Source organism: Amblyraja radiata, unplaced genomic scaffold (genome assembly GCF_010909765.2).
Source record: "Amblyraja radiata isolate CabotCenter1 unplaced genomic scaffold, sAmbRad1.1.pri scaffold_686_ctg1, whole genome shotgun sequence".
In the NCBI taxonomy this organism is placed as follows: Eukaryota; Metazoa; Chordata; class Chondrichthyes; order Rajiformes; family Rajidae; genus Amblyraja; species Amblyraja radiata.
The window spans coordinates 27892-50391 of record NW_022630706.1 but is presented as its reverse complement, the minus strand read 5'-3'; the positions used below and the strand labels follow the sequence as shown (position 1 = coordinate 50391).

General features: G+C 50.4%; 2 protein-coding genes and 1 long non-coding RNA gene across 3 annotated transcripts in view; 1 reads left to right on the top strand and 2 right to left on the bottom strand.

Moving 5' to 3' along the window:
• The window catches only part of LOC116970262 (zinc-binding protein A33-like), a 15087-nt gene extending 12721 nt beyond the window's left edge, over window positions 1–2366 (bottom strand). Inside the window, exon 1 of the mRNA XM_033016939.1 lies at window positions 1938–2366. Within this exon, the coding sequence (XP_032872830.1) occupies window positions 1938–2366 (429 nt within the window). The remainder of the gene's footprint in view (window positions 1–1937) is intronic.
• A 6166-nt stretch (window positions 2367–8532) lies between these two features.
• Window positions 8533–22500, top strand: part of LOC116970264 (histone-lysine N-methyltransferase EHMT2-like) — a 40368-nt gene continuing 26400 nt past the window's right edge. Inside the window, exons 1-4 of the mRNA XM_033016940.1 lie at window positions 8533–8766; window positions 10356–10451; window positions 11299–11532; window positions 13672–13725. Coding sequence (XP_032872831.1) covers window positions 8533–8766; window positions 10356–10451; window positions 11299–11532; window positions 13672–13725 — 618 coding nt within the window. The remainder of the gene's footprint in view (window positions 8767–10355; window positions 10452–11298; window positions 11533–13671; window positions 13726–22500) is intronic.
• Window positions 21314–22494, bottom strand: LOC116970263. Its single transcript, XR_004411087.1, has 2 exons — window positions 22203–22494; window positions 21314–22087 (listed from the first exon to the last, which is right to left on the bottom strand). It is a non-coding gene; the product is annotated as an uncharacterized LOC116970263 (long non-coding RNA).

The window sequence follows — 22500 nt, the reverse complement described above, 5'->3', positions numbered from 1 at the left end:
TAGCACCGAGCGAGTGAGGTGTATACGCCCGCAGGCACTTCAACTGTGGGGGACATTAGACAATAGACAATAGGTCTTGCACCGAGCCAGCACCGCCATTCAATGTGATCATGGCTGATTATCCCCAATCAGTACCCCGTTCCTGCCTTCTCCCCATATCCCCTGACTCGGCTATCTTTAAGAGCCCTATCTAGCTCAATCGGATGGCCAAAAAGCCCTGGGACTAGCGGGTACTGTTTAAAGAGTCGCAACAAGTTACTTGTGCTACAAAACTCTCTCAACTCTGGAAGTCACATCGAGTTCCCTCTTGTAAAGACAAGTCGCACTCGCTCTTCTCCCCTCTCCCATCTCTCCCTCTCTCCCTCTCCCTCTCTCACTCTCTCTCTCCCTCTCTTCCCCCCTCTCTCTCTCCCTCTCCCTCTCTCACTCTCTCTCTCTCTCCCTCTCTCGCTCTCTCTCCCTCTCTCTCCCTCCCTCTCTCTGTATCTTTGTCTGTCTGTCTCCCTCTTTATCTGTCTAGTTATCTCTGCGTGTCTGTCTCTCTCTCTGTCTCTCTCCCTCTCCGTCTGTTTCTCTCTCTCTCTCCCCCCCCCCCCCTCTTTCTCTCTCACTCCCTTTCTCTCTCACTCTCTCTGTCTCCACTCTGCGCCCCCTTTCACGATGTCAGCGACTTCCATCAGTTCCCGTCACCCTCACCCCCCCCCCCCCCGAACCACGCAGTCCTATAGCTTGTTCAGATTAGTTTAATCGAAGATAGACACAAAAAGCAGGAGTCAATGGTGCAGGAGTTGGCCATTCGGCCCTTCGAGCCAGCACCAATATGATCATGGTACTAAAGGCAAGAATGGCCTACTCCTGCACCTATTGTCTATTGTGCAACACGTTGGGAAATTAATCTAATCTAATTTTCCTCAAATAATCCGTATTGACAATGGACAATAGGTGCAGGAGTAGGCCATTCGGCCCTTCGAGCCAGCACCGCCATTCAATGTGATCATGGCTGATCATCCCCAATCAGTACCCCGTTCCTGCTTCTCCCCATATCCCCTGACTCCACTATCTTTAAGAGCCCTATCTAGCTCTCTCTTGAAAGTATCCAGAGAACCGGCCTCCACCACCCTCTGAGGCAGAGAATTCCACAGACTCACAACTCTCTGTGAGAAAAAGTGTTTCCTCGTCTCCGTTCTAAATGGCTTACTCCTTATCCTTAAACTGTGTGGCCCCTGGTTCTGGACTCCACCGACATCGGGAACATGTTTCCTGCCTCTAGCGTGTCATATGCTGATAGAATGGAGCAGCTGGGCTTGTACACTCTGGAGTTTAGAAGGATGAGAGGGTTTCTCATTGAAACATATAAGATTGTTAAGGGGTTGGACACACTCGAGGCAGGAAACATGTTCCCGATGTTGGGGGAGTCCAGAACCAGGGGCCACACAGTTTAAGAATAAAGAGTAAGCCATTTAGAACGGAGATGAGGAAACACTTTTTCTCACAGAGAGTGGTGAGTCTGTGGAATTCTCTGCCTCAGAGGGCGGTGGAGGCCGGTTCTCTGGATGCTTTCAAGAGAGAGCTAGATAGGGCTCTTAAAGATAGCGAAGTCAGTGGATATGGGGAGAAGGCAGGATCGGGGTACTGATTGGGGATGATCAGCCATGATCACATTGAATGGCGGTGCTGGCTCGAAGGGCCAAATGGCCTACTCCTGCACCTATTGTCTATTGCCTATTGTCTCTAGGTGTCCAAACCCTTGTGCGCGGATCGCAGGTCGGCTCGGACTCGGTGGTCCTGTCTCCACGCTGTATCTCTCTACTAAAGTAGTCTTTGACACCTTCCCACCGCTCCTCTCCCCTCCCCACCTCTCCTCTCCTGTCCCCTCCCCTCTCCCCGGGGGACTAAGGACTGATGGTCTACCTGATCCACCTCACTCACTCACTCACCTTGTAGATCTCCACCGCCTCATTGATCAGCATGAAGTTGTGAGCCTTGTGGCTTCTCCCATCGCGCCGGTCCAGGCACATCACACAGATGAGCTTCTTGTCCGTCTCACAGAAGAGTTTCAGCTCCTCCTGGTGCTCCTCGCAGAAGGGGTTGAAGGGTTTGCTGGGGTCCACGGGGTCCTTCGTGTTGAGGTTACGGATCTTGTTGGACAACACGCCCAGGGCTCGGTTGGCCTTGAGGTTCTTGTCGCGGAAGACCTCTCCGCACTCGGGACAGAACGCTTTCTTCTCCCGCTCCCAGCACTGGAGGATGCACTGCCGGCAGAAGTCGTGGCCGCAATCCAGCATCACGGGGTCGATGAAGATCTCCAGACAGATCGGGCAGTTCAGCTCGTCGCCCAGGCTAAGGCTGGACGAGCCCGTGGCCATAGTGGACTGAGGTCTGGCATCCACTGCCGGCCCGCCCGCCCTGCGCCGGCTTCTGCGCTCACACCAAAGGCGCACTAACTCGACAAAGCCGGCTCTGCCCACCTCCCCCTCTATCGCGGGACGTGTGGAACAAGTGTCACACAACTTCCGCCCACTAGGAACTCTTCCACACAGAATGCTGGTTTCATGAGAGGAATAGATCGGGTAGATGCACAGAGTCTCTTGCCCAGAGTAGGGGAATCGAGGACCAGAGGACATAGGTTCAAGGTGAAGGGAAAAAGATTTAATAGGAATCCGAGGGGTAACATTTTCACACAGTATGGAACAAGCTGCCAGAGGAGGTAGTTGAGGCTGGGACTATCCCATCGTTTAAGAAACAGTTGGACAGGTACATGGATAGGACGGGTTTGGAGGGATACGGACCAAACGCAGGCAGGTGGGACTAGTGTGGCTGGGGCATGTTGGCCGTTCTGACGAGGATGTTGCCAAGACTAGAGGGTGTGAGCTACAGGGAGAGGTTGAGTAGGCTGGGTCTCTATTCCATGGAGCGCAGGAGGATGAGGGGAGATCTTATAGAGGTGTACAAAATCATGAGAGGAATAGATCGGGTGGATGCACAGAGTCTCTTGCCCAGAGTAGGGAAATCGAGGACCAGAGGACATTGGTTCAAGGTGAAGGGGAAAAGATTTAATAGGAATCTGAGGGACAACATTTCCACACAGAGGGTGGTGGGTGTATGGAACAAGCTGCCTGAGGAGGTAGTGGAGGCTGGGACTATCCCATCGTTTAGGAAACAGTTAGACAGGTACATGGATAGGACAGGTTTGGTGGTCCCCTAATTTGAGGAAGGACATTCTTGCTACTGAGGGAGTGCAGCGTATGTTTATAAGGTTAATTCCCGGGATGGCGGGACTGCCATATGCTGAGAGAATGGAGCGGCTGGGCTTGTACACTCTGGAGTTTAGAATGATGAGAGGATATCTCATTGAAACATATAAAATTGTTAAGGGTTTGGACACACTAGAATAAGGGGTAGGCCATTTAGAACGGAAATGAGGAAACACTTTTTCTCACAGAGAGTTGTGAGTCTGTGAAATTCTCTGCCTCAGAGGGCGGTGGAGGCCGGTTCTCTGGATGCTTTCAAGAGAGAGCTAGATAGGGCTCTTAAAGATAGCGGAGTCAGGGGATATGGGGAGAAGGCAGGAACGGGGTACTGATTGGGGATGATCAGCCATGATCACATTGAATGGCGGTGCTGGCTGGAAGGGCCGAATGGCCTACTCCTGCACCATGTGTCTATTGTCTATTGTTTATTGGATAGGACAGGTTTGAAGGAATATGGAACAAGCACAGGCAGGTGGGACTAGTGTATGGAACAACCTGCCACAGGAGGTAGTTGAGGCTGGGACTATCCCAACATTTAAGAAACAGTTAGACAGGTACATGCATAGTAGACAGAAATGCTGGAGAAACTCAGAGGGTGAGGCAGCATCTATGGAGTGAAGGAAATAAGCAACGTTTCGGGTCGAGACACTTCTACAGACATGGATAGGCAGGTTTGGAGGGATATGGACCCAACGCAGGCAGGTGGGACTAGTGTAGCTGGGACATTGTTGGCCTGTGTGGGCAAGTTGGGCCGAAAGTCCTGTTTCCACACTGTATCAATCTGTGACAGGCAGCATGTTCTAAATGGCTTTCCTCCTTATTCTTAAACTGTGTGGCCCCTGGTTCTGGATTCCCCCAACATCGGGAACATGTTTCCTGCCTCTCTCGTGTCCAAGCCCTTAACAATCTTATATGTTTCAATGAGATGCCCTCTCATCCTTCTAAACTCCAGAGTGTACAAGCCCAGCCGCTCCATTCTCTCCGCATATGACAGTCCCGCCATCCAAGGAATTAACCTTGTAAACCTACGCTGCACTCCCTCAATAGCAAGAATGTCCTTCCTCAAATTATGAGACCAAAACTGCACGCAATACTCCAGGTGTGGTCTCATTATGGCCCTGTACAACTGCAGAAGGGCCTCTTTGCTCCTATACTCAACTCCTCTTGTTATGAAGGCCAACATGCCAAAACTGCACACAATACTCCAGGTGTGGTCTCACTAGGGCCCTGTACAACTGCAGAAGGGCCTCTTTGCTCCTATACTCAACTCCTCTTGTTATGAAGGCCAACATGCCAAAACTGCACACAATACTCCAGGTGTGGTCTCACTAAGGCCCTGAACAACTGCAGAAGGGCCTCTTTGCTCCTATACTCAACTCCTCTTGTTATGAAGGCCAACAGGCCAAAAATGCACACAATACTCCAGGTGTGGTCTCACTAGGGCTCTGTACAACTGCAGATGGACCTCCAGAGCCAGCACCCCCTTCCTCAGATACGGGCCCAGTATTGCTCACAATTCTCTAAACGTGGTCTGACCAAACGCCCGGTGGGGCCTCGGCAAGACATGATGCCCCTGTTTTTGCCCGCAGGCCCTCTCGAAATAAAATGCCAGCATTGCACTGGCCTTCCTTGTGATCAATGTTTCATTGTTCGATGTGATGTTTCAATACTGTGTCGAAAGAAGTCCAAGTTATCTCAGGAAGCCCGGTGTGACCCTGGTCCGAGCTGACTTGTTCAACAAGGCCAGCGTTGTCCCAGAGAAGCGGTTTATTGTAACAAAGATGCTGATTTGGAATTGCATGGTCGTACGCAGATTGTTACTTAAAATCGCAAGGCCGTTCGCCAGCTTCAAGTGACCTCCAGAGTAACGGAGGAGTTCCGACCATCACTCGGTGTAACAAACTCACTACAGAATAATCGGATGATTAGTTCGGAGAATTCATCCCCCCCCCCCCCCCCACCACCACCACCACCACCACCACCACGTGAGTCCACGCCTAAGGCAATAAAACGATCGCTCACCTGGGAGTGTAAGTGCCAAAGAGATGTTTTAGACAATAGACAATAGGTGCAGGAGTAGGCCATTCGGCCCTTCGAGCCAGCAGCGCCATTCAATGTGATCATGGCCGATCATCCCCAATCAGTACCCCGTTCCTGCCATCTCCCCATATCCCCTGACTCCGCTATTTTTAAGAGCCCTATCTAGCTCTCTCTTGAAAGTATCCAGAGAACCGGCCTCCACCGCCCTCTGAGGCAGAGAATTCCACAGACTCACAACTCTCTGGGTGGAAACGTTTTTCCTCGTCTCCGTTCTAAATGGCTTACCCCTTATTCTTAAACTGTGTGGCCCCTGGTTCTGGACTCCCTCAGCATCATAGAAACATAGAAAATAGGTGCAGGAGGAGGCTATTCGGCCTTTCGAGCCAGCACCGCCATTCATTGTGATCATCCCCTATCAATAACCAGTGCCTGCCTTCTCCCCATATCCCTTGACTCCACTAGCCCCTAGAGCTCCATCTAACTCTCTCTTAAATCCATCCAATGACTTGGCCTCCACTGCCCTCTGTGGCAGGGAATTCCACAAATTCACAACTCTCTGTGTGAAAAAGTGTTTCCTCGTCTCCATTCTAAATGGCCTACCCCTTATTCTTAAACTGTGGCCCCTGGTTCTGGACTCCCCCAACATCAGGAACATGTTTCCTGCCTCTAGTGTGTCCAAACCCTTAACAATCTTACATGTTTCAATAAGATGCCCTCTCATCCTTCTAAATTTCAGAGTGTACAAGCCCAGCTGCTCCATTCTCTCAGCATATGACAGTCCCGCCATCCCGGGAATTAACCTGGTGAACCTACGCTGCACTCCCTCAATAGCAAGAATGTCCTTCCTCAAATTAGGGGACCAAAACTGTACACATTTTTAAGAAAATGACACATGTTTAAAGGAAAAAACCCGAGGTCTGATCCCAAGTAAAATGTCAGTGTTTAGTTTAGTTTACAGATACATTGTGGAAACAGGCCCTTCTGCCCTATGAGTCCATGCAGACCATCAATCACCTGTTCACAGAGGTTTTCCATTATCCCACTCTCAAATCCATTCCCCACGGCTTCAGCACAAGTTACATGGATAGGTGACGTTTCACAGAGTGCTGGAGTAACTCAGCGGGTCAGGCAGCATCTGTGGAGAACATGGATAGGTGACGTTTCACAGAGTGCTGGAGTAACTCAGCGGGTCAGGCAGCATCTGTGGACAACATGGATAGGTGACGTTTCACAGAGTGCTGGAGTAACTCAGCGGGTCAGGCAGCATCTGTGGAGAACATGGATAGGTGACGTTTCACAGAGTGCTGGAGTAACTCAGCGGGTCAGGCAGCATCTGTGGAGAACATGGATAGGTGACGTTTCACAGAGTGCTGGAGTAACTCAGCGGGTCAGGCAGCATCTGTGTGGAGAACATGGATAGGTGACGTTTCACAGAGTGCTGGAGTAACTCAGCGGGTCAGGCAGCATCTGTGGAGAACATGGATAGGTGACGTTTCACAGAGTGCTGGAGTAACTCAGCGGGTCAGGCAGCATCTGTGGAGAACATGGATAGGTGACGTTTCACAGAGTGCTGGAGGAACTCAGCGGGTCAGGCAGCATCTGTGGAGAACATGGATAGGTGACGTTTCACAGAGTGCTGGAGTAACTCAGCGGGTCAGGCAGCATCTGTGTGGAGAACATGGATAGGTGACGTTTCACAGAGTGCTGGAGTATCTTTTATGTTTCAATGTTTAGAAGGAGTTTAGAAGAATGAGAGGGCATCTCATTGAGACATATAAGATTGTTACGGGTTTGGACACATTAGAGGCAGGAAACACGTTCCCCATGTTGGGGGAGTCCAGAATCAGGGGCCACACAGTTTAAGAATAAGGGGTAAGCCATTTAGAACGGAGACGAGGAAACACTTTTTCTCATAGAGAGTGGTGAGTCTGTGGAATTCTCTGCCTCAGTTTAAGAATAAGAAAGGTGGTGGCCGGTTCTCTGGATGCTTTCAAGAGAGAGCTAGATGGGGCTCTTAAAAATAGCAGTGTCAGGGGATATGGGGAGAAGGCAGGAACGATGTACTTATTGTGGATGATCAGCCATGATCACATTGAATTGCGGTGCTGACTCGAAGGGCCGAATGGCCTACTCCTGGCAAAAGACTCTGTGCATCTACCCAATCTATTCCCCTCATGATTTTATACACCTCTATAAGATCTCCCCTCATCCTCCTGCGCTCCATGGAATTGAGACCCAGCCTACTCAACCTCTCCCTGTAGCTCACACCCTCTAGTTCCGGCAACATCCTCATAAATCTTTTGATAAGGTGGTCGTATATTGGACCATGCCCCCGCATCATAGACAATAGACATAGAAAATAGGTGCAGGAGGAGGCCATTCGGCCCTTCCAGCCAGCACTTCCATTCATTGTGATCATGGCTGATCGTCCCCAATCAATAACCCGTGCCTGCCTTCTCCCCATATCCCTTTACTCCACCAGCCCCTAGAGCTCTATTTAACTCTCTCTTAAATCCATCCAGTGACTTGGCCTCCACTGCCCTCTGTGGCAGGGAATTCCACAAATTCACAACTCTCTGGGTGAAAAATTTTTTTCTCACCTCAGTCTTAAATGGCCTCCCCTTTATTCTAAGACTGTGGCCCCTGGTTCTGGACTCGCCCAACATTAGGAACATTTTTCCTGCACCTAGCTTTTCCAGTCCTTTTATAATTTTATATGTTTCTATAAGTCTCCCCCCCCCCCCCCCCCCCCCCCCCCCATCCTTCTAAACTCCAGTAAATACAAGCCTAGTCTTTTCAATCTTTCCTCATATGACAGTCACGCCATCCCAGGGATCAATCTCGTGAACCTACACTGCACTGCCTCAATCACAAGGATGTCCTTCCTCAAATTAGGAATTTTATATGTTTCTATAAGATAACCCCCTCATCCTTCTAAACTCCAGTGAATACAAGCCGAGTATTCTCAAGACAAGCCTAGTCAAGCAATACAAGCAACATCCTCATAAATCTTTTGATAAGGTGGTCGTATATTGGACCATGCCCCCTCCCCATGTCATCTCAGTTCACGGCCTCTCCACAAGAAGGGAGTGGGGGGAAGGGAAAGCACGGAGGTGTAGGGCCGAACGGCACTCGCGTCGGACTTGCACCCCGCCTCCAGCTATCTTGAGCCGGCCCATGGTAGATTATTTAAAGGCTCCGTCTCGTCCAGCCGGCCCCGGGAGGGAGACTGGGTCACTTGATGACCGGCCCCTTGAGACTGATGGCCGGGCAGCTACGGGGGGCGGAGGGGGGCTGGGACCAGCGGGACAAGAGGGACATCAGGCCCGTGTGTGAGGAACATCAGGAGGAGGTGAAACTCTTCTGCGAGACGGAGAGGAAGATGATTTGCGTGAATTGCCTGGACCGCAGAGACGAGAGGAGTCACACCGCCCACAACTTCATGCTGATCAACGAAGCTGTCGATATCTACCGGGTGAGCCCAACTTCAGCTTTAAATTCTCACTTCACCCAACTAACACACAGAGAGTTTTGTTTAAGAAGGAACTGCAGATGCTGGAAAATCGTAGGTAGACGAAAATGCTGGAGAAACTCAGCGGGTGCAGCGGCATCTATGGAGCGAAGGAAATAGGCGTAGAGAAACTAGACTTGCCAGAGATAATAGATAATAGGTCTATTCAAACCCTTCGTGTCAGCACCGCCATTCACAGTGATCATGGCTGATCATCCCCAATCAGTATCCCGTTCCTGCCTTCTTCCCATATCCCCATATTCAATAGACAATAGACAATAGGTGCAGGAGGAGGCCATTCAGCCCTTCCGAGCCAGCACCGCCATTCACTGTGATCATGGCTGATCGTCCACAATTTCCAGAACCAGGGGCCACACACAGTTTAAGAATAAGGGGTAAGCCATTTAGAACGGAGACGAGGAAACACTTTTTCTCACAGAGAGTGGTGAGTCTGTGGAATTCTCTGCCTCAGAGGGCGGTGGAGGCCGGTTCTCTGGATGCTTTCAAGAGAGAGCTAGATAGGGCTCTTAAAGATAGCGGAGTCAGGGGATATGGGGAGAAGGCAGGAACGGGGTACTGATTGGGGATGATCAGCCATGATCACATTGAATGGCGGTGCTGGCTCGAAGGGCCGAATGGCCTACTCCTGCACCTATTGTCTATTGAGTCATACAGCGTGGAAACAGGCCATTCGGCCCAACTTGCCCGCACCTAGCAAGATGTCCCATCTGCACTAGCCCCACCTGACAGTGTTTGGCCCACATCCCTCTACACCTGCCTTATCCATGTACCCGTCTTAATATATTTTACACGTTGCAATAGTCCCTGCCTCATCGACCATCTCTGGCAGCTCGTTACATACACCCACCGCCCTGTGTGTGAAATAGTTATCCCTTGCGTTCCCTTCCCGCAAGGAATATATGCTGGAAAACAAGTTAAAGTTAGAAGAAGGTCTCCGATCCGAATGGTCACCCATCCGTGTTCTCCACAGATGCTGCCTGACCCGCTGAGTTACTCCAGCACTCTGTGAAACGTCACCTATCCATGTTCTCCACAGATGCTGCCTGACCCGCTGAGTTACTCCAGCACTCTGTGAAACGCCACCTATCCATGTTCCCCACAGCTGCAGTTCCTCGTTTCTAACATCTAAGCATCTTATGTCATAGAAACATAGAAACATAGAAAACAGGTGCAGGAGGAGGCCATTTGGCCCTTCGAGCCCCCTAACCCCATTGATATAATCTGCCCCCTTGTTTTTGCCAGCAAAGTGGATAACCTCACATTTATCTATATTATACTGCATCAGTCCGTGGTGTTGAATTGTGATCTTATTGGGTGGTGGTGGGGGGGGGGGGGGGGGGGGGGGGGGGGGGTGAGGGGGGGTTGGATAGGAGGGGAAGGGGAGAGTGTAGTGTTGAGTTTCCAATAGGGGGCCAGCATAGCGCCGAAGGGCCGAATTACCACCATCCTGGCTGCATCTGTTGTATCATCCAACTGATTATTTCTCCTTTTACATTTACCACTCGGTTCCCGTCCCCTCGTGTGGACCCCAGGAGAAGATAAACACTGTCATCTACTCGCTGAAGCAAAAGAAGACCTCGTTTCAAGACATTGAACTAAAACAGCAGGAAAGCATTTCGGAAATTAAGGTAAATCTCCCGCGGGGGTTGCTCACGTTCACCGGCATTTCCTGGAAACATAGAAACAGAGAAAATAGGTGCAGGAGGAGGCCATTCGGACCTTCGAGCCAGCACCGCCATTCATTGTGATCATGGCTGATCGTCCCCAATCAATAACCCGTGCCTGCCTTCTCCCCATACCCCTTGACTCCACTAGCCCCTAGAGCTCTATCTAACTCTCTCTTTAATCCATCCAGTGACTTGGCCTCCACTGCCCTCTGTGGCAGGGAATGCCACAAATTCACAACTCTCTGGGTGAAAAAGTTTTTTCTCACCTCAGTCTTAAATGGCCTCCCCTTTATTCTAAGACTGTGTGGCCCCTGGTTCTGGACTCGCCCAACATTGGGAACATTTTTCCTGCATCTAGCTTGTCCAGTCCTTTCATAATTTTATATGTTTCTATAAGATCCCCCCTCATGCTTCTAAACTCCAGTGAATACAAGAAAGAGCCGCTCTGCCTCTCAATGTGATCATGGCTGATCATCCAACTCAGTATCCTGTACCTGCCTTCTCTCCATACCCCCTGATCCCTTTAGCCACAAGGGCCACATATAACTCCCTGTTAAATATTTCAAGAGAGAGCTAGATAGGGCTCTTAAAGATAGCGGAGTCAGGGGATATGGGGAGAAGGCAGGAACGGGGATTGGGGATGATCAGCCATGATCACAATGAATGGCGGTGCTGGCTGGAAGGGCCGAATGGCCTCCTCCTGCACCTATTGTCTATTGTCTACACATGGAAGACAGACTGGTCTGGCCCGTGAGAGTGGCAGACGGCTGGCGAGTCAGTGAACCACGCTGCGTTCTCTCCCTGGCAGGAACAGTCGACCAGACTGCAGACGGTGATCGACACGGAGTTTGCCAAGTTGCGCTTGCTGCTGGACGAGAAGGAGAAGAAGCTGGTGAAGGAGCTGAACGAGGAGAAGGACGATGTCCTGCTCAGGATGCACAACAACCTGCAGGAGATACGTGACAACTCACAGGACACCCAGCAGAAGCTGTCCTACATCGAGATGCAGCTGAACCAGCAGGATGCCCTGAGCCTGCTCATGGTGAGCTCACTACTTCATGCCCCTACACTCATTCATACCATCATACGTTGATTCAAATGTTCATTCATGTTCATCAGTTCACGAGTACACAAGTTCACAAATTCACGAGTGCAGGAGTACATGAATTAATGAATACATGAGTACATGGGTTAACGAGTACACGAGTGCATGAGTTCACGAGTTCACCAGTGCAGGAGTACATGAGTTCACGAGTATATGAGTTCATGAGTAAACGAGTACACGAGTACAGGAGTACACGAGTACACGAGTACATGTGTTCACTAGTACACAAGTTCACGAGTACATGAGTTCATGAGTTCATGAGTACACGAGTACAGTACATGAGTTCACGAGTACACAAGTACCGGAGTACATGAGTTCACACGTACACAAGTACCAGAGTACACGAGTTCACGAGTACAGGAGTACATGAGTTCACTAGTACACGAGTTCACGAGTACAGGAGTACACGAGTACACGAGTACAGTAGTACAGTAGTACACGAGTACAGTAGTACACGAGGACACGAGTACATGAGTACAGGAGTACATGAGTTCACTAGTACACGAGTACACGAGTACACGAGTACAGGAGTACAGGAGTACATGTTCACTAGTACACGAGTACAGGAGTACATGAGTTCACTAGCACACGAGTTCACAAGTACAGGAGTACAGGAGTACAGGAGTACACGAGTACATGAGTACACGAGTACAGGAGTACACGAGTACATGAGTTCACTAGTACACGAGTACACGAGTACAGGAGTACATGAGTTCACTAGTACACGAGTTCGCGAGTACAGGAGTACATGAGTATAGGAGTACACGAGTACACGAGTACATGATTACACGAGTCACATGTTTACAAGTTCATAGGTTCATGCGTTCACAAATTCAAGTTCATTCATAAACCTGCCTCCACCGCCCTCTGAGGCAGAGAATTCCACAGACTCACAAATCTCTGTGAGAAAAAGTGTTTCCTCGTCTCCGTTCTAAATGGCTTACTCCTTATTCTTAAACTGTGGCCCCTGGTTCTGGACTCCCCCAACATCGGGAACATGTTTCCTGCCTCTAGTGTGTCCAAAACCTTAATAATCTTATACGTTTCAATATGATATCCTCTCATCCTTCTAAACTCCAGAGTATACAACCCCAGCCGCTCCATTCTCTCAGCATATGACAGTCCCGCGATCCCGGGAATTAACCTTGTAAACCTATGCTGCACCCCCTCAATAGCAAGAATGACCTTCCTCAAATTAGGGGATCAAAACTGCACACAATACTCCAGGTGTGGTCTCACTAGGGCCCTGTACAACTGCAGAAGGACCTTGTTGCTCCTATACTCGACTCCTCTTGTTATAAAGGCCAACATACCATTCACTTTCTTCACTGCCTGCTGTACCTGCATGCTTACTTTCATAGACTGATGAACAAGGGCCCCCAGATCCCGTTGTAATTCCCCTTTTCCCAACTTGACGCCATTTAGATAGTAATCTGCCTTCCTGTTTTTGCTGCCAAAAGTGGATAACCTCACATTTATCCGCTTTAAACTGCATCTGCCATGCATCTGCCCACTCCCCCAACCTGTCCAAGTCACCCTGCATTCTCATAGCATCCTCCTCACAGTTCACACTGCCACCCAGCTTTGTGTCATCTGCAAATTTACTAATGTTACTTTGAATTCCTTCATCCAAATCATTGATGTATATTGTAAATAGCTGCAGTCCCAGCACCGAGCCTTGCGGTACCCTACTAGTCACTGCTGGCCCCAGCACCGAGCCTTGCGGTACCCCACTAGTCACTGCTGGTCCCAGCACCGAGCCTTGCGGTACCCCACTAGTCACTGCTGGTCCCAGCACCGAGCCTTGCGGTACCCCACTAGTCACTGCTGGTCCCAGCACCGAGCCTTGCGGTACCCCACTAGTCACTGCTGGTCCCAGCACCGAGCCTTGCGGTACCCCACTAGTCACTGCTGGTCCCAGCACCGAGCCTTGCGGTACCCCACTAGTCACTGCTGGTCCCAGCACCGAATGGCCTAATCGCTCACAACCATGTTTGCGTTTTATTTCTTTCAGGAAAATACTACTGAGGAACCGAGGTACGTTATTTTCTCCAAAAACGCTGCTACCCTCGATAGCAGTGCACTGAGGTGCTTCTGTTGTTACCTCCGGGGGCCAGGTGTGTGTTCCTCGTCCCTGCTATAGAACCTGTGATAAGTTTGTGGGCTTGTGCCATGCTATTGGTCAAACTGTAGCTGGCACTGCCAGCACTGGGCGAGGACAGATGATGCACTCCAGGTAAGTTAGTGAAGCCATCAAGTTGTCGTAACGATTTTGAAGAAAGAACTGCAGATGTTGGAAAAATCGATGGTAGACAAAAAATGCTGGAGAAACTCAGCGGGTGAGGCAGCATCTATGGAGCAAAGGAATAGGTGACGTTTCGGGTCGACCTATAATAATAATAATAATGGATGGGATTTATATAGCGCCTTTCTAATACTCAAGGCGCTTTACATCGCATTATTCATTCACCCCTCAGTCACACTCGGTGGTGGTAAGCTACTTCTGTAGCCACAGCTGCCCTGGGGCAGACTGACGGAAGCGTGGCTGCCAATCTGCGCCTACGGCCCCTCCGACCACCACCAATCACTCACACGCATTCACACACATTCACACACAGGCAAAGGTGGGTGAAGTGTCTTGCCCAAGGACACAATGACAGTATGCACTCCAAGCGGGATTCGAACCGGCTACCTTCCGGTTGCCAGCCGAACACTTAGCCCATTGTGCCATCTGTCGTCCCGACCTATGGGAGAGCGGGGTAGAGCGAGTGACCGGGGGGTGAGACTGATCCTTGATGTTGCTACTGGCCTTGCCGAGGCAGCGTGAAGTGTGGATGCTATGAAAGTAAGCAAGCAGGTACAGCAGGCAGTGAAGAAAGTGAATGGCATTTTGCCCTTTATAACAAGAGGAATCGAATACAGGAGCAAAGAGGTCCTTCTGCAGTTGTACAGGGCCCTGGTGAGACCACACCTGGAGTATTGTGTGCAGTTTTGGTCCCCTAATTTGAGGAAGGACATTCTTGCTATTGAGGGAGTGCAGCGTAGGTTCACCAGGTTAATTCCTGGGATGGCGGGACTGTCATATGCTGAGAGAATGGAGCAGCTGGGCTTGCACACTCTGGAGTTTAGGAGGATGAGAGGTGATCTCATTGAAACATATAAGATTGTTAAGGGTTTGGACCCACTAGAGGCAGGAAACATGATCCCGATGCTGGGGGAGTCCAGAACCTAGGGCCACAGTTTAAGAATAAGGGGTAAGCCATTTAGAACGGAGACGAGGAAACACTTTTTCTCACAGAGAGTTGTGAGTCTGTGGAATTCTCTGCCTCAGAGGGCGGTGGAGGCAGGTTCTCTAGATGCTTTTAAGAGAGAGCTAGATAGGGCTCTTAAAGATAGTGGAGTCAGGGGATATGGGGAGAAGGCAGGAACGGGGTACTGATTGGGGATGATCAGGGGATGAAAAGATGTCTGAGTCGTTCAGTTTTATTTACAGATGTATCGGTCCGCTTCTAGATCCAATCACCATCTCTAACTTTACATGGATAAAAACGGGATATGGGCCAAACGCTGGCAGGTGGGACCAGTGTAGATGAGGCAGCATGGGCAAGTTGGGCTGAAGGGCCTGTTTCCACACTGTATCACTCTGTGACTAGTGTAGATGGGGCATGTTGGCCGGTGTGGGCAAGTTGGGCTGAAGGGCCTGTTTCCACACTGTATCATTCTGTGACTAGTGTAGATGGGGCATGTTGGCTAGTATGGGCAAGTTGGGCCGAAGGGCCCGTTTCCACACTGTATCACTCTGTGACTCTGTTCCCTACATTGCAAATGTTATCGAGCTTGTGGTGATTTCTGTTAACTCTTTCATCTTCCAGTGATGAAGAATACCATCCCAAGATAGCAGAGGGCAGTCTGACGTTGGGGGCGTATCAAGGGCCCACTCAGTATCGTGTGTGGAGGCATGTCATCGACATAATTAATCCCAGTAAGTACAACCCAGATACAAGGAACTGCAGGTGCTGGTACACAAAGTAGACACAAGGTAGGGTGGAGGATCTCAGTGGGTCAGGTGGCATATTTGTGCCTCGACCCGAAACGTCACCCATTCAATAGACAATAGGTGCAGGAGTAGGCCATTCGGCCCTTCGAGCCAGCACCGCCATTCAATGTGATCATGGCTGATCATACCCAATCAGTACCCCGTTCCTGCCTTCTCCCCATATCCCCTGACTCCGCTATCTTTAAGAGCCCTATCTAACTCTCTCTTGAAAACATCCAGAGAACCGGCCTCCACCGCCCTCTGAGGCAGAGAATTCCACAGACTCACAACTCTCTGTGTGAAAAAGTGTTTCCTCATCTCCATTCTAAATGGCTTACCCCTTATTCTAAAACTGTGTGGCCCCTGGTTCTGGACTCCCCCAACATCGGGAACATGTTTCCTGCCTCTAGCGTGTCCAAGCTCTTAATTATCTTAAATGTTCAATAAGATCCCCTCCCATACTTCTAAACTCCAGAGTGTACAAGCCCAGCTGCTCCATTCTCTCAGCATATGACAGTCCCGCCATCCCGGGAATTAACCTGGTGAACCTACGCTGGGCTCCCTCAATAGCAAGAATGTCCTTCCTCAAATTTGGAGACCAAAACTGCACACGTTATCTTTGTTTTTCTATATTTGTCCCACCCCCTCCCATCTGAAGAAGAGTCTCGACCCGAAACGTCACCCATTCATCTCTCCAGAGATGCTGCCTGACCCGCTGAGTTACTCCAGCATTTTATGAGCATCTTTGGTGAATGGATTGGTGACGTTTTGGGTTGGGACCCTTCTTCAGACTGATTGTGGCGGTGGTTGTTGGGGGAAGAAAGCTGGAAGAGAGGGGGGGGGGGGGGGGGGGGGGGGGTGGCAGGACAAAGCCTGGTGAGCGATAGGTGAACAAAATGGGTAAGAAAAAACTGCAGATGCTGGTAAAATCGAAGGTGGCCACAAAATGCTGGGGTAACTCAGCGGGTGAGGCAGCATCTCTGGAGAGAAGGAATGGGCGACGTTTCGGGTCGAGACCCTTCTTCAGACTGATGACAGGGCAGTGGGCGGGACAGAGATAGAATGTAGTTGGAGGCAGTCAGACTGGTGGGAGAGCTGGGAAGGGGAGGGGAAGGAGGGAGAAAGCAGGGACTACCTGAAATTGGAGAAGTCAATGTTCATACCGCTGGGGTGTAAACTGCCCAAGCGGAATATGAGGTGCTGTTCCTCCAATTTCCGCTCACTCTGGCCATGGAGGAGGCCCAGGACAGAAAGCTCAGATTGGGAATGGGAGGGGGAGTTGAAGTGCTGAGCCACCGGGAGGTCAGGTTGGTTGTTGCGGACCGAGCGGAGGTGTTGGGCGAAGCGATCGCCAAGCCTACACTTGGTCTCACCGATGTAGATCAGCTGACATCTAGAGCAGCGGATGCAATAGATGAGGTTGGAGGAGATGCAGGTGAACCTCTGCCTCACCTGGAACGACTGCTTGGGTCCTTGGATGGAGTCGAGGGGGGGAGGTAAATCGACAAGTGTAGCATTTCCTGCGGTTGCAAGGGAAAGTGCCAGGGGAGGGGGTGGTTTGGGTGGGAAACATAGAAACATAGACATAGAAAATAGGTGCAGGAGTAGGCCATTCGGCCCTTCACCGCCATTCAATATGATCATGGCTGATCATCGAACTCAGTATCCTGTACCTGCCTTTTCTCCATACCCCCTGATCCCTTTAGCCACAAGGACCACATCTAACTCCCTCTTAAATATAGCCAATGAACTGTGGCCTCAACTACCTTCTGCGGGAGAGAATTCCACAGATTCACCACTCTCTGTGTGAAAAAAGTTTTCCTCATCTCGGTCCTAAAAGATTTCCCCTTTATCCTTAAACTGTGACCCCTTGTTCTGGACTTCCCCAACATCGGGAACAATCTTCCTGCATCTAGCCTGTCCAACCCCTTAAGAATTTTGTACGTTTCTATAAGATCCCCCCTCAATCTTCTAAATTCTAGCAAGTACAAGCCGGGTCTATCCAGTCTTTCTTCATATGAAAGTCCTGACATCCCAGGAATCAGTCTGGTGATTCCTGGGAGGGAAGGGACGAGTTGACCAGGGTGTTACGGAGGGAGCGGTCTCTACAGAAAGCAGACAGGGGGGGAGATGGGAAGTTGTGGCCAGTGGTGGGGTCACGTTGGAGGTGGCGAAAATGTCGGAGGATTATCTGTTGTATGTGTCAGTATGAGATCTGTTGGTGTGTGTAACAAGCAAGTCTTTTCTTTCCCTAGACTGCAGGCCACCAACCAAAGGATATCATGTGTGATTCGCAAGAAGACGCTTTGTGAAACACAGCAACATCAGGGAGGAAGGAACTGCAGATGCTGGTTTAAACCGGAGATAGACACAGAGTGCTGGAGTAACTCAGCGGCTCAGGCAGCATCTTAGATCAGTTTAGCTTCAAGATACAGCTAGTGTTGCCAACTGTCCCGTATTAGCCAGGACATCCCACATATATTGGGCTAAATTGGTTTAGAAACATAGAAACATAGACAATAGGCGCAGGAGGCCATTCGGCCCTTCGAGCCAGCACCGCCCTTCATTGTGATCATGGCTGATCGTCCCCAATCAATAACCCGTGCCTGCCTTCTCCCCATATCCCTTGACTCCACTAGCCCCTAGAGCTCTATCTAACTCTCTCTTAAATCCATCCAGTGACTTGGCCTCCACTGCCCTCTGTGGCAGGTTATTCCACAAATTCACAACTCTCTGGGTGAAAAAGGTTTTTCTCACCTCAGTTTTAAATGACCTCCCCTTTATTCTAAGACTGTGGCCCCTGGTTCTGGACTCGCCCAACATTGGGAACATTTTTCCTGCATCTAGCTTGTCCAGTCCTTTTATGATTTTATATGTTTCTATAAGATCCCCCTCATCCTTCTAAACTCCAGTGAATACAAGCCTAGTCTTTTCAATCTTTCCTCATATGACAGTCCCGCCATCCCAGGGATCAATCTCGTGAAGCTAGGACCGCCCTTGTCCCGTATTTGACTGCTGCCATTCGGGTCGAGGGGACTGTCGGGTCGGACCCCGCCTCACCCGTCCCGACGTAGTGCAGCCCATGGAGTGCAGCAGCAACACCTCGCCCGTGGCCCCGTCGGTCAGTCGGTAGCCCGGCCAGCTGTCCGAACCTTCGGACCTTCGCTGACCGCCTACACCACCACCACCCCTCCTTCTCGTGGCAATAGACAACAGGTGCAGCAGTAGGTCATTCGGCCCTTCGAGCCAGCACCGCCATTCAATGTGATCATGGCTGATCATCCACAATCAGTACCCCGTTCCTGCCTTCTCCCCATATCCCCTGACTCCGCTATCTTTAAGAGCCCTATCTAGCTCTCTCTTCAAAGCATCCAGAGAACCGGCCTCTGAGGCAGAGAATTCCAGAGACTCACCACTCTCTGTGAGAAAAAAAGTGTTTCCTCGTCTCCGTTCTAAATGGCTTACTCCTTATTCTTAAACTGTGGCCTTGTTTCCTGCCTCTAGCGTGTCCAAACCCTTAACAATCTTATATGTTTCAATGAGATCTCCTCTCATCCTTCTAAAATGGCCGATGCTGCCTGACCCGCTGAGTTACTCCAGCACTCTGTGAAACGTCACCTATCCACGTTCTCCACAGATGCTGCCTGACCCGCTGAGTTACTCCAGCACTCTGTGAAACGTCACCTATCCATGTTCTCCACAGATGCTGCCTGACCCACTGAGTTAGTCTGCGATGCCTTAAATTGTAGATTGTTAAATAAAACCATCAAATACTAAGCCATATTCACTGGTTGCGTCTGGAGTCTTGAATTCTTAAAGCCTTCATGACCAGACTATTATCGACAGCTCACAAGTGAAAAGAAACACACATATTAAAATTGTTTCAAAAGGAACTGCAGATGCTGGAAAATCGAAGGGAGACAAAAATGCTGGAGAAACTCAGCGGGTGCAGCAGCATCTATGGAGTGAAGGAAATAAGCGATGTTTCAGGCAGTGACCCTTCTTCAGACTGATGTGGAGGTGCGGGGGGGGGGGGTGTGGGCGGGAAGAAGAAAGGAAGAGGCGGAGACAGTGGGCTGAGGGAGAGCTGGGAAGGAGGGAGAAAACAAGGACTACCTGAAAATGGAGAAGTCAATGTTCATACCGCTGGGGTGTAAACTACCCAAGCAAAATATGAGGTGCTGTTCCTCCAATTTGCGGTGGGTCTCACTCTGACCATAGAGGAGGCCCAGGACAGAAAGGTCGGATTGGGAATGGGAAGGGGAGTTGAAGTGCTGAGCCACCGGGAGATCAGGTTGGTTATTGCGGACTGAGCGGAGGTGTTGGGCGAAGCGATCGCCGAGCCTGCGCTTGGTCTCACCGATGTAGATCAGCTGACACCTAGAGCAGCGGATGCAATAGATGAGGTTGGAGGAGATTCAGGTGAACCTCTGCCTCACCTGGAACGACTGCTTGAGTCTTTGGATGGAGTCGAGGGGGGAGGTAAAGCGACAAGTGTAGCATTTCCTGCGTTTGCAGGGGAAAGTGCCCGGGGCGGGGGTGGTACGGGTGGGAAGGGAAGAATTGACCAGGGAGTTACGGAGGGGAGCGGTCTCTGCGGAAAGCAGACAGGGGAGGAGATGGGAAGATGTGGCCAGTGGTGGGGTCACGTTGGAGGTGGCGAAAATGTCGGAGGAAAATTAAATTTGTATTATATTGTATTATTGTAGGTTTTAAAATTGTACCTACAGATTGTACATGTTATCCATCCATTCATAGAAACATAGAAACATAGACAATAGGTGCAGGAGGAGGCCATTCGGCCCTTCGAGCCAGCACCGCCATTCATTGTGATCATGGCTGATCATCCCCTATCAATAACCCGTGCCTGCCTTCTCCCCACATCCCTTGACTCCACTAGACCCTAGAGCTCTATCTAACTCTCTTCAATCCATCCAGTGACTTGGCCTCCACTGCCCTCTGTGGCAGGGAATTTAATAAATTCACAACTCTCTGGGTGAAAAAGATTTTTCTCACCTCAGTCTTAAATGACCTCCCCTTTATTCTAAGGCTCAGTCTTAAATGACCTCCCCTTTATTCTAAGACCTCAGAGGCTGGTGGAGGCAGGTTCTCTGGATGCTTTCAAGAGAGAGCTAGATAGGGCTAGATAGGATGAGAGGGTATCTCATTGAAACAATATAAGATTGTTAAGGCCTTAGACACACTAGAGGCAGGAAACATGTTCCCGATGTTGGGGGAGTCCAGAACCAGGGGCCACACACAGTTTAAGAATAAGGGGTAAGCCATTTAGAACGGAGACGAGGAAACACTTTTTCTCACAGAGAGTTGTGAGTCTGTGGAATTCTCTGCCTCCGAGGGCGGTGGAGGCTGGTTCTCTGGATACTTTCAAGAGAGAGTTAGATGGAGCTCTTAAAGATAGCGGAGTCAGGGGATATGGGGAGAAGGCAGGAACGGGGTACTGAATGGGGATGACCAGCCATGATCACATTGAATGGCGGTACTGGCTCCAAGGGCCGAATGGCCTACTCCTGCACCTATTGTCTATTGTCTATTCCTTCGCTCCATAGATGCTGCCTCACCCGCTGAGTTCCTCCTGCAGTTTTTGTCTGCCTTCGATTTCTCCAGCATCTGCAGTTCTTTCTTAAACGGTACTCCAATTGCAGCATCAGCCACCCAACACAATCAATCAATAATCATTTTTATTAGTTCAAAATGTAAATAACATCATTAAATTTAAAAGCATGTACATCTATTAACACATTGCTTGTGCAAACCAAAGTGTCAATGTAAAGGCACAAGTGCGATAAGTGCAGGTATTATTTACCCCTTCCCCCTCTACCTGGTTGAGGTGTGGGGGAGGTTGGGGAGGGTGGGGGCAGGAGACGAGATTTGGGACATCCAGCCATCAGTAATATTTCTGCTCTGAGCTGGCCGCTGTTGGAGACACTCTGAGCTGGCCTTATGCAGACACTGTCCCACATGGTCAGTAAAGTGTGATGCGGTCTCATTGGAAGGTTGGGTGGTCTTTTGGGGGTTGGGCGGGCTGACGGGGAGGGGTAAAATCCAGCGGCCAGGATTGGGGGGGGGGGGGGGGGGAACCAATCCTCAGTCATGCCCCACCCAAGCCAGTGGAAAGACAGACTGTGGTGTGTGCCAAGGTGGTCAAGGCCTGTTGACCAGTGTTGGGGCCAAGACAGACAATGGGACTTTGTCTGCGGCCACCTCAACCTAATGTCACATGGTCACCAGTTGCCCCCATAACACCGGCCACCGAATGGTCAACGAGGTCCGGTTGGCCTGGACGATGACACGTTGGCTTGGCTCGCCTCGCCTCAACGGAGCTGCGGGTCTAAAAGACACACGGCAGAAGCAGAAGAAGACTTAATGTCCAGCGTTGGGGTCAATGGCCACTCGAGTGGGACTCCACTGTAGAACCTATGTCCAGTCACCTTGAACCTATGTCCAGTCACATCTGAAGAAGGGTTTCGGCCCGAAACGTCGCCTATTTCCTTCGCTCCATAGATGCTGCTGCACCCGCTGAGTTTCCCCAGCAATTTTGTGCACCTTGAACTATCTACCTGTTGACCAGCGTTGGGGCCAAGATAGACAATGGTCACTCGAGTGGGATTCTACGGGATAAGCAGTCACCTCTTGCCCCCCACCCCACTGTCTTCTCCGTCTTGTGGGGGGCAGTCATCGGCGACCATCGTGGGGAGGGGGAGATGGGGAGGGATGGAGGGGGGGGAGGGGGAGATCGGGAAGGGGTAGATGGGGGGGGAGGGGGGGACACGGGTTACTTTGCCTCCGCTTTGGGGGCTTTGTTCTTCTTGTTGAGGATCTTCATCAGGGACTTGGACATGTAGTAGGGT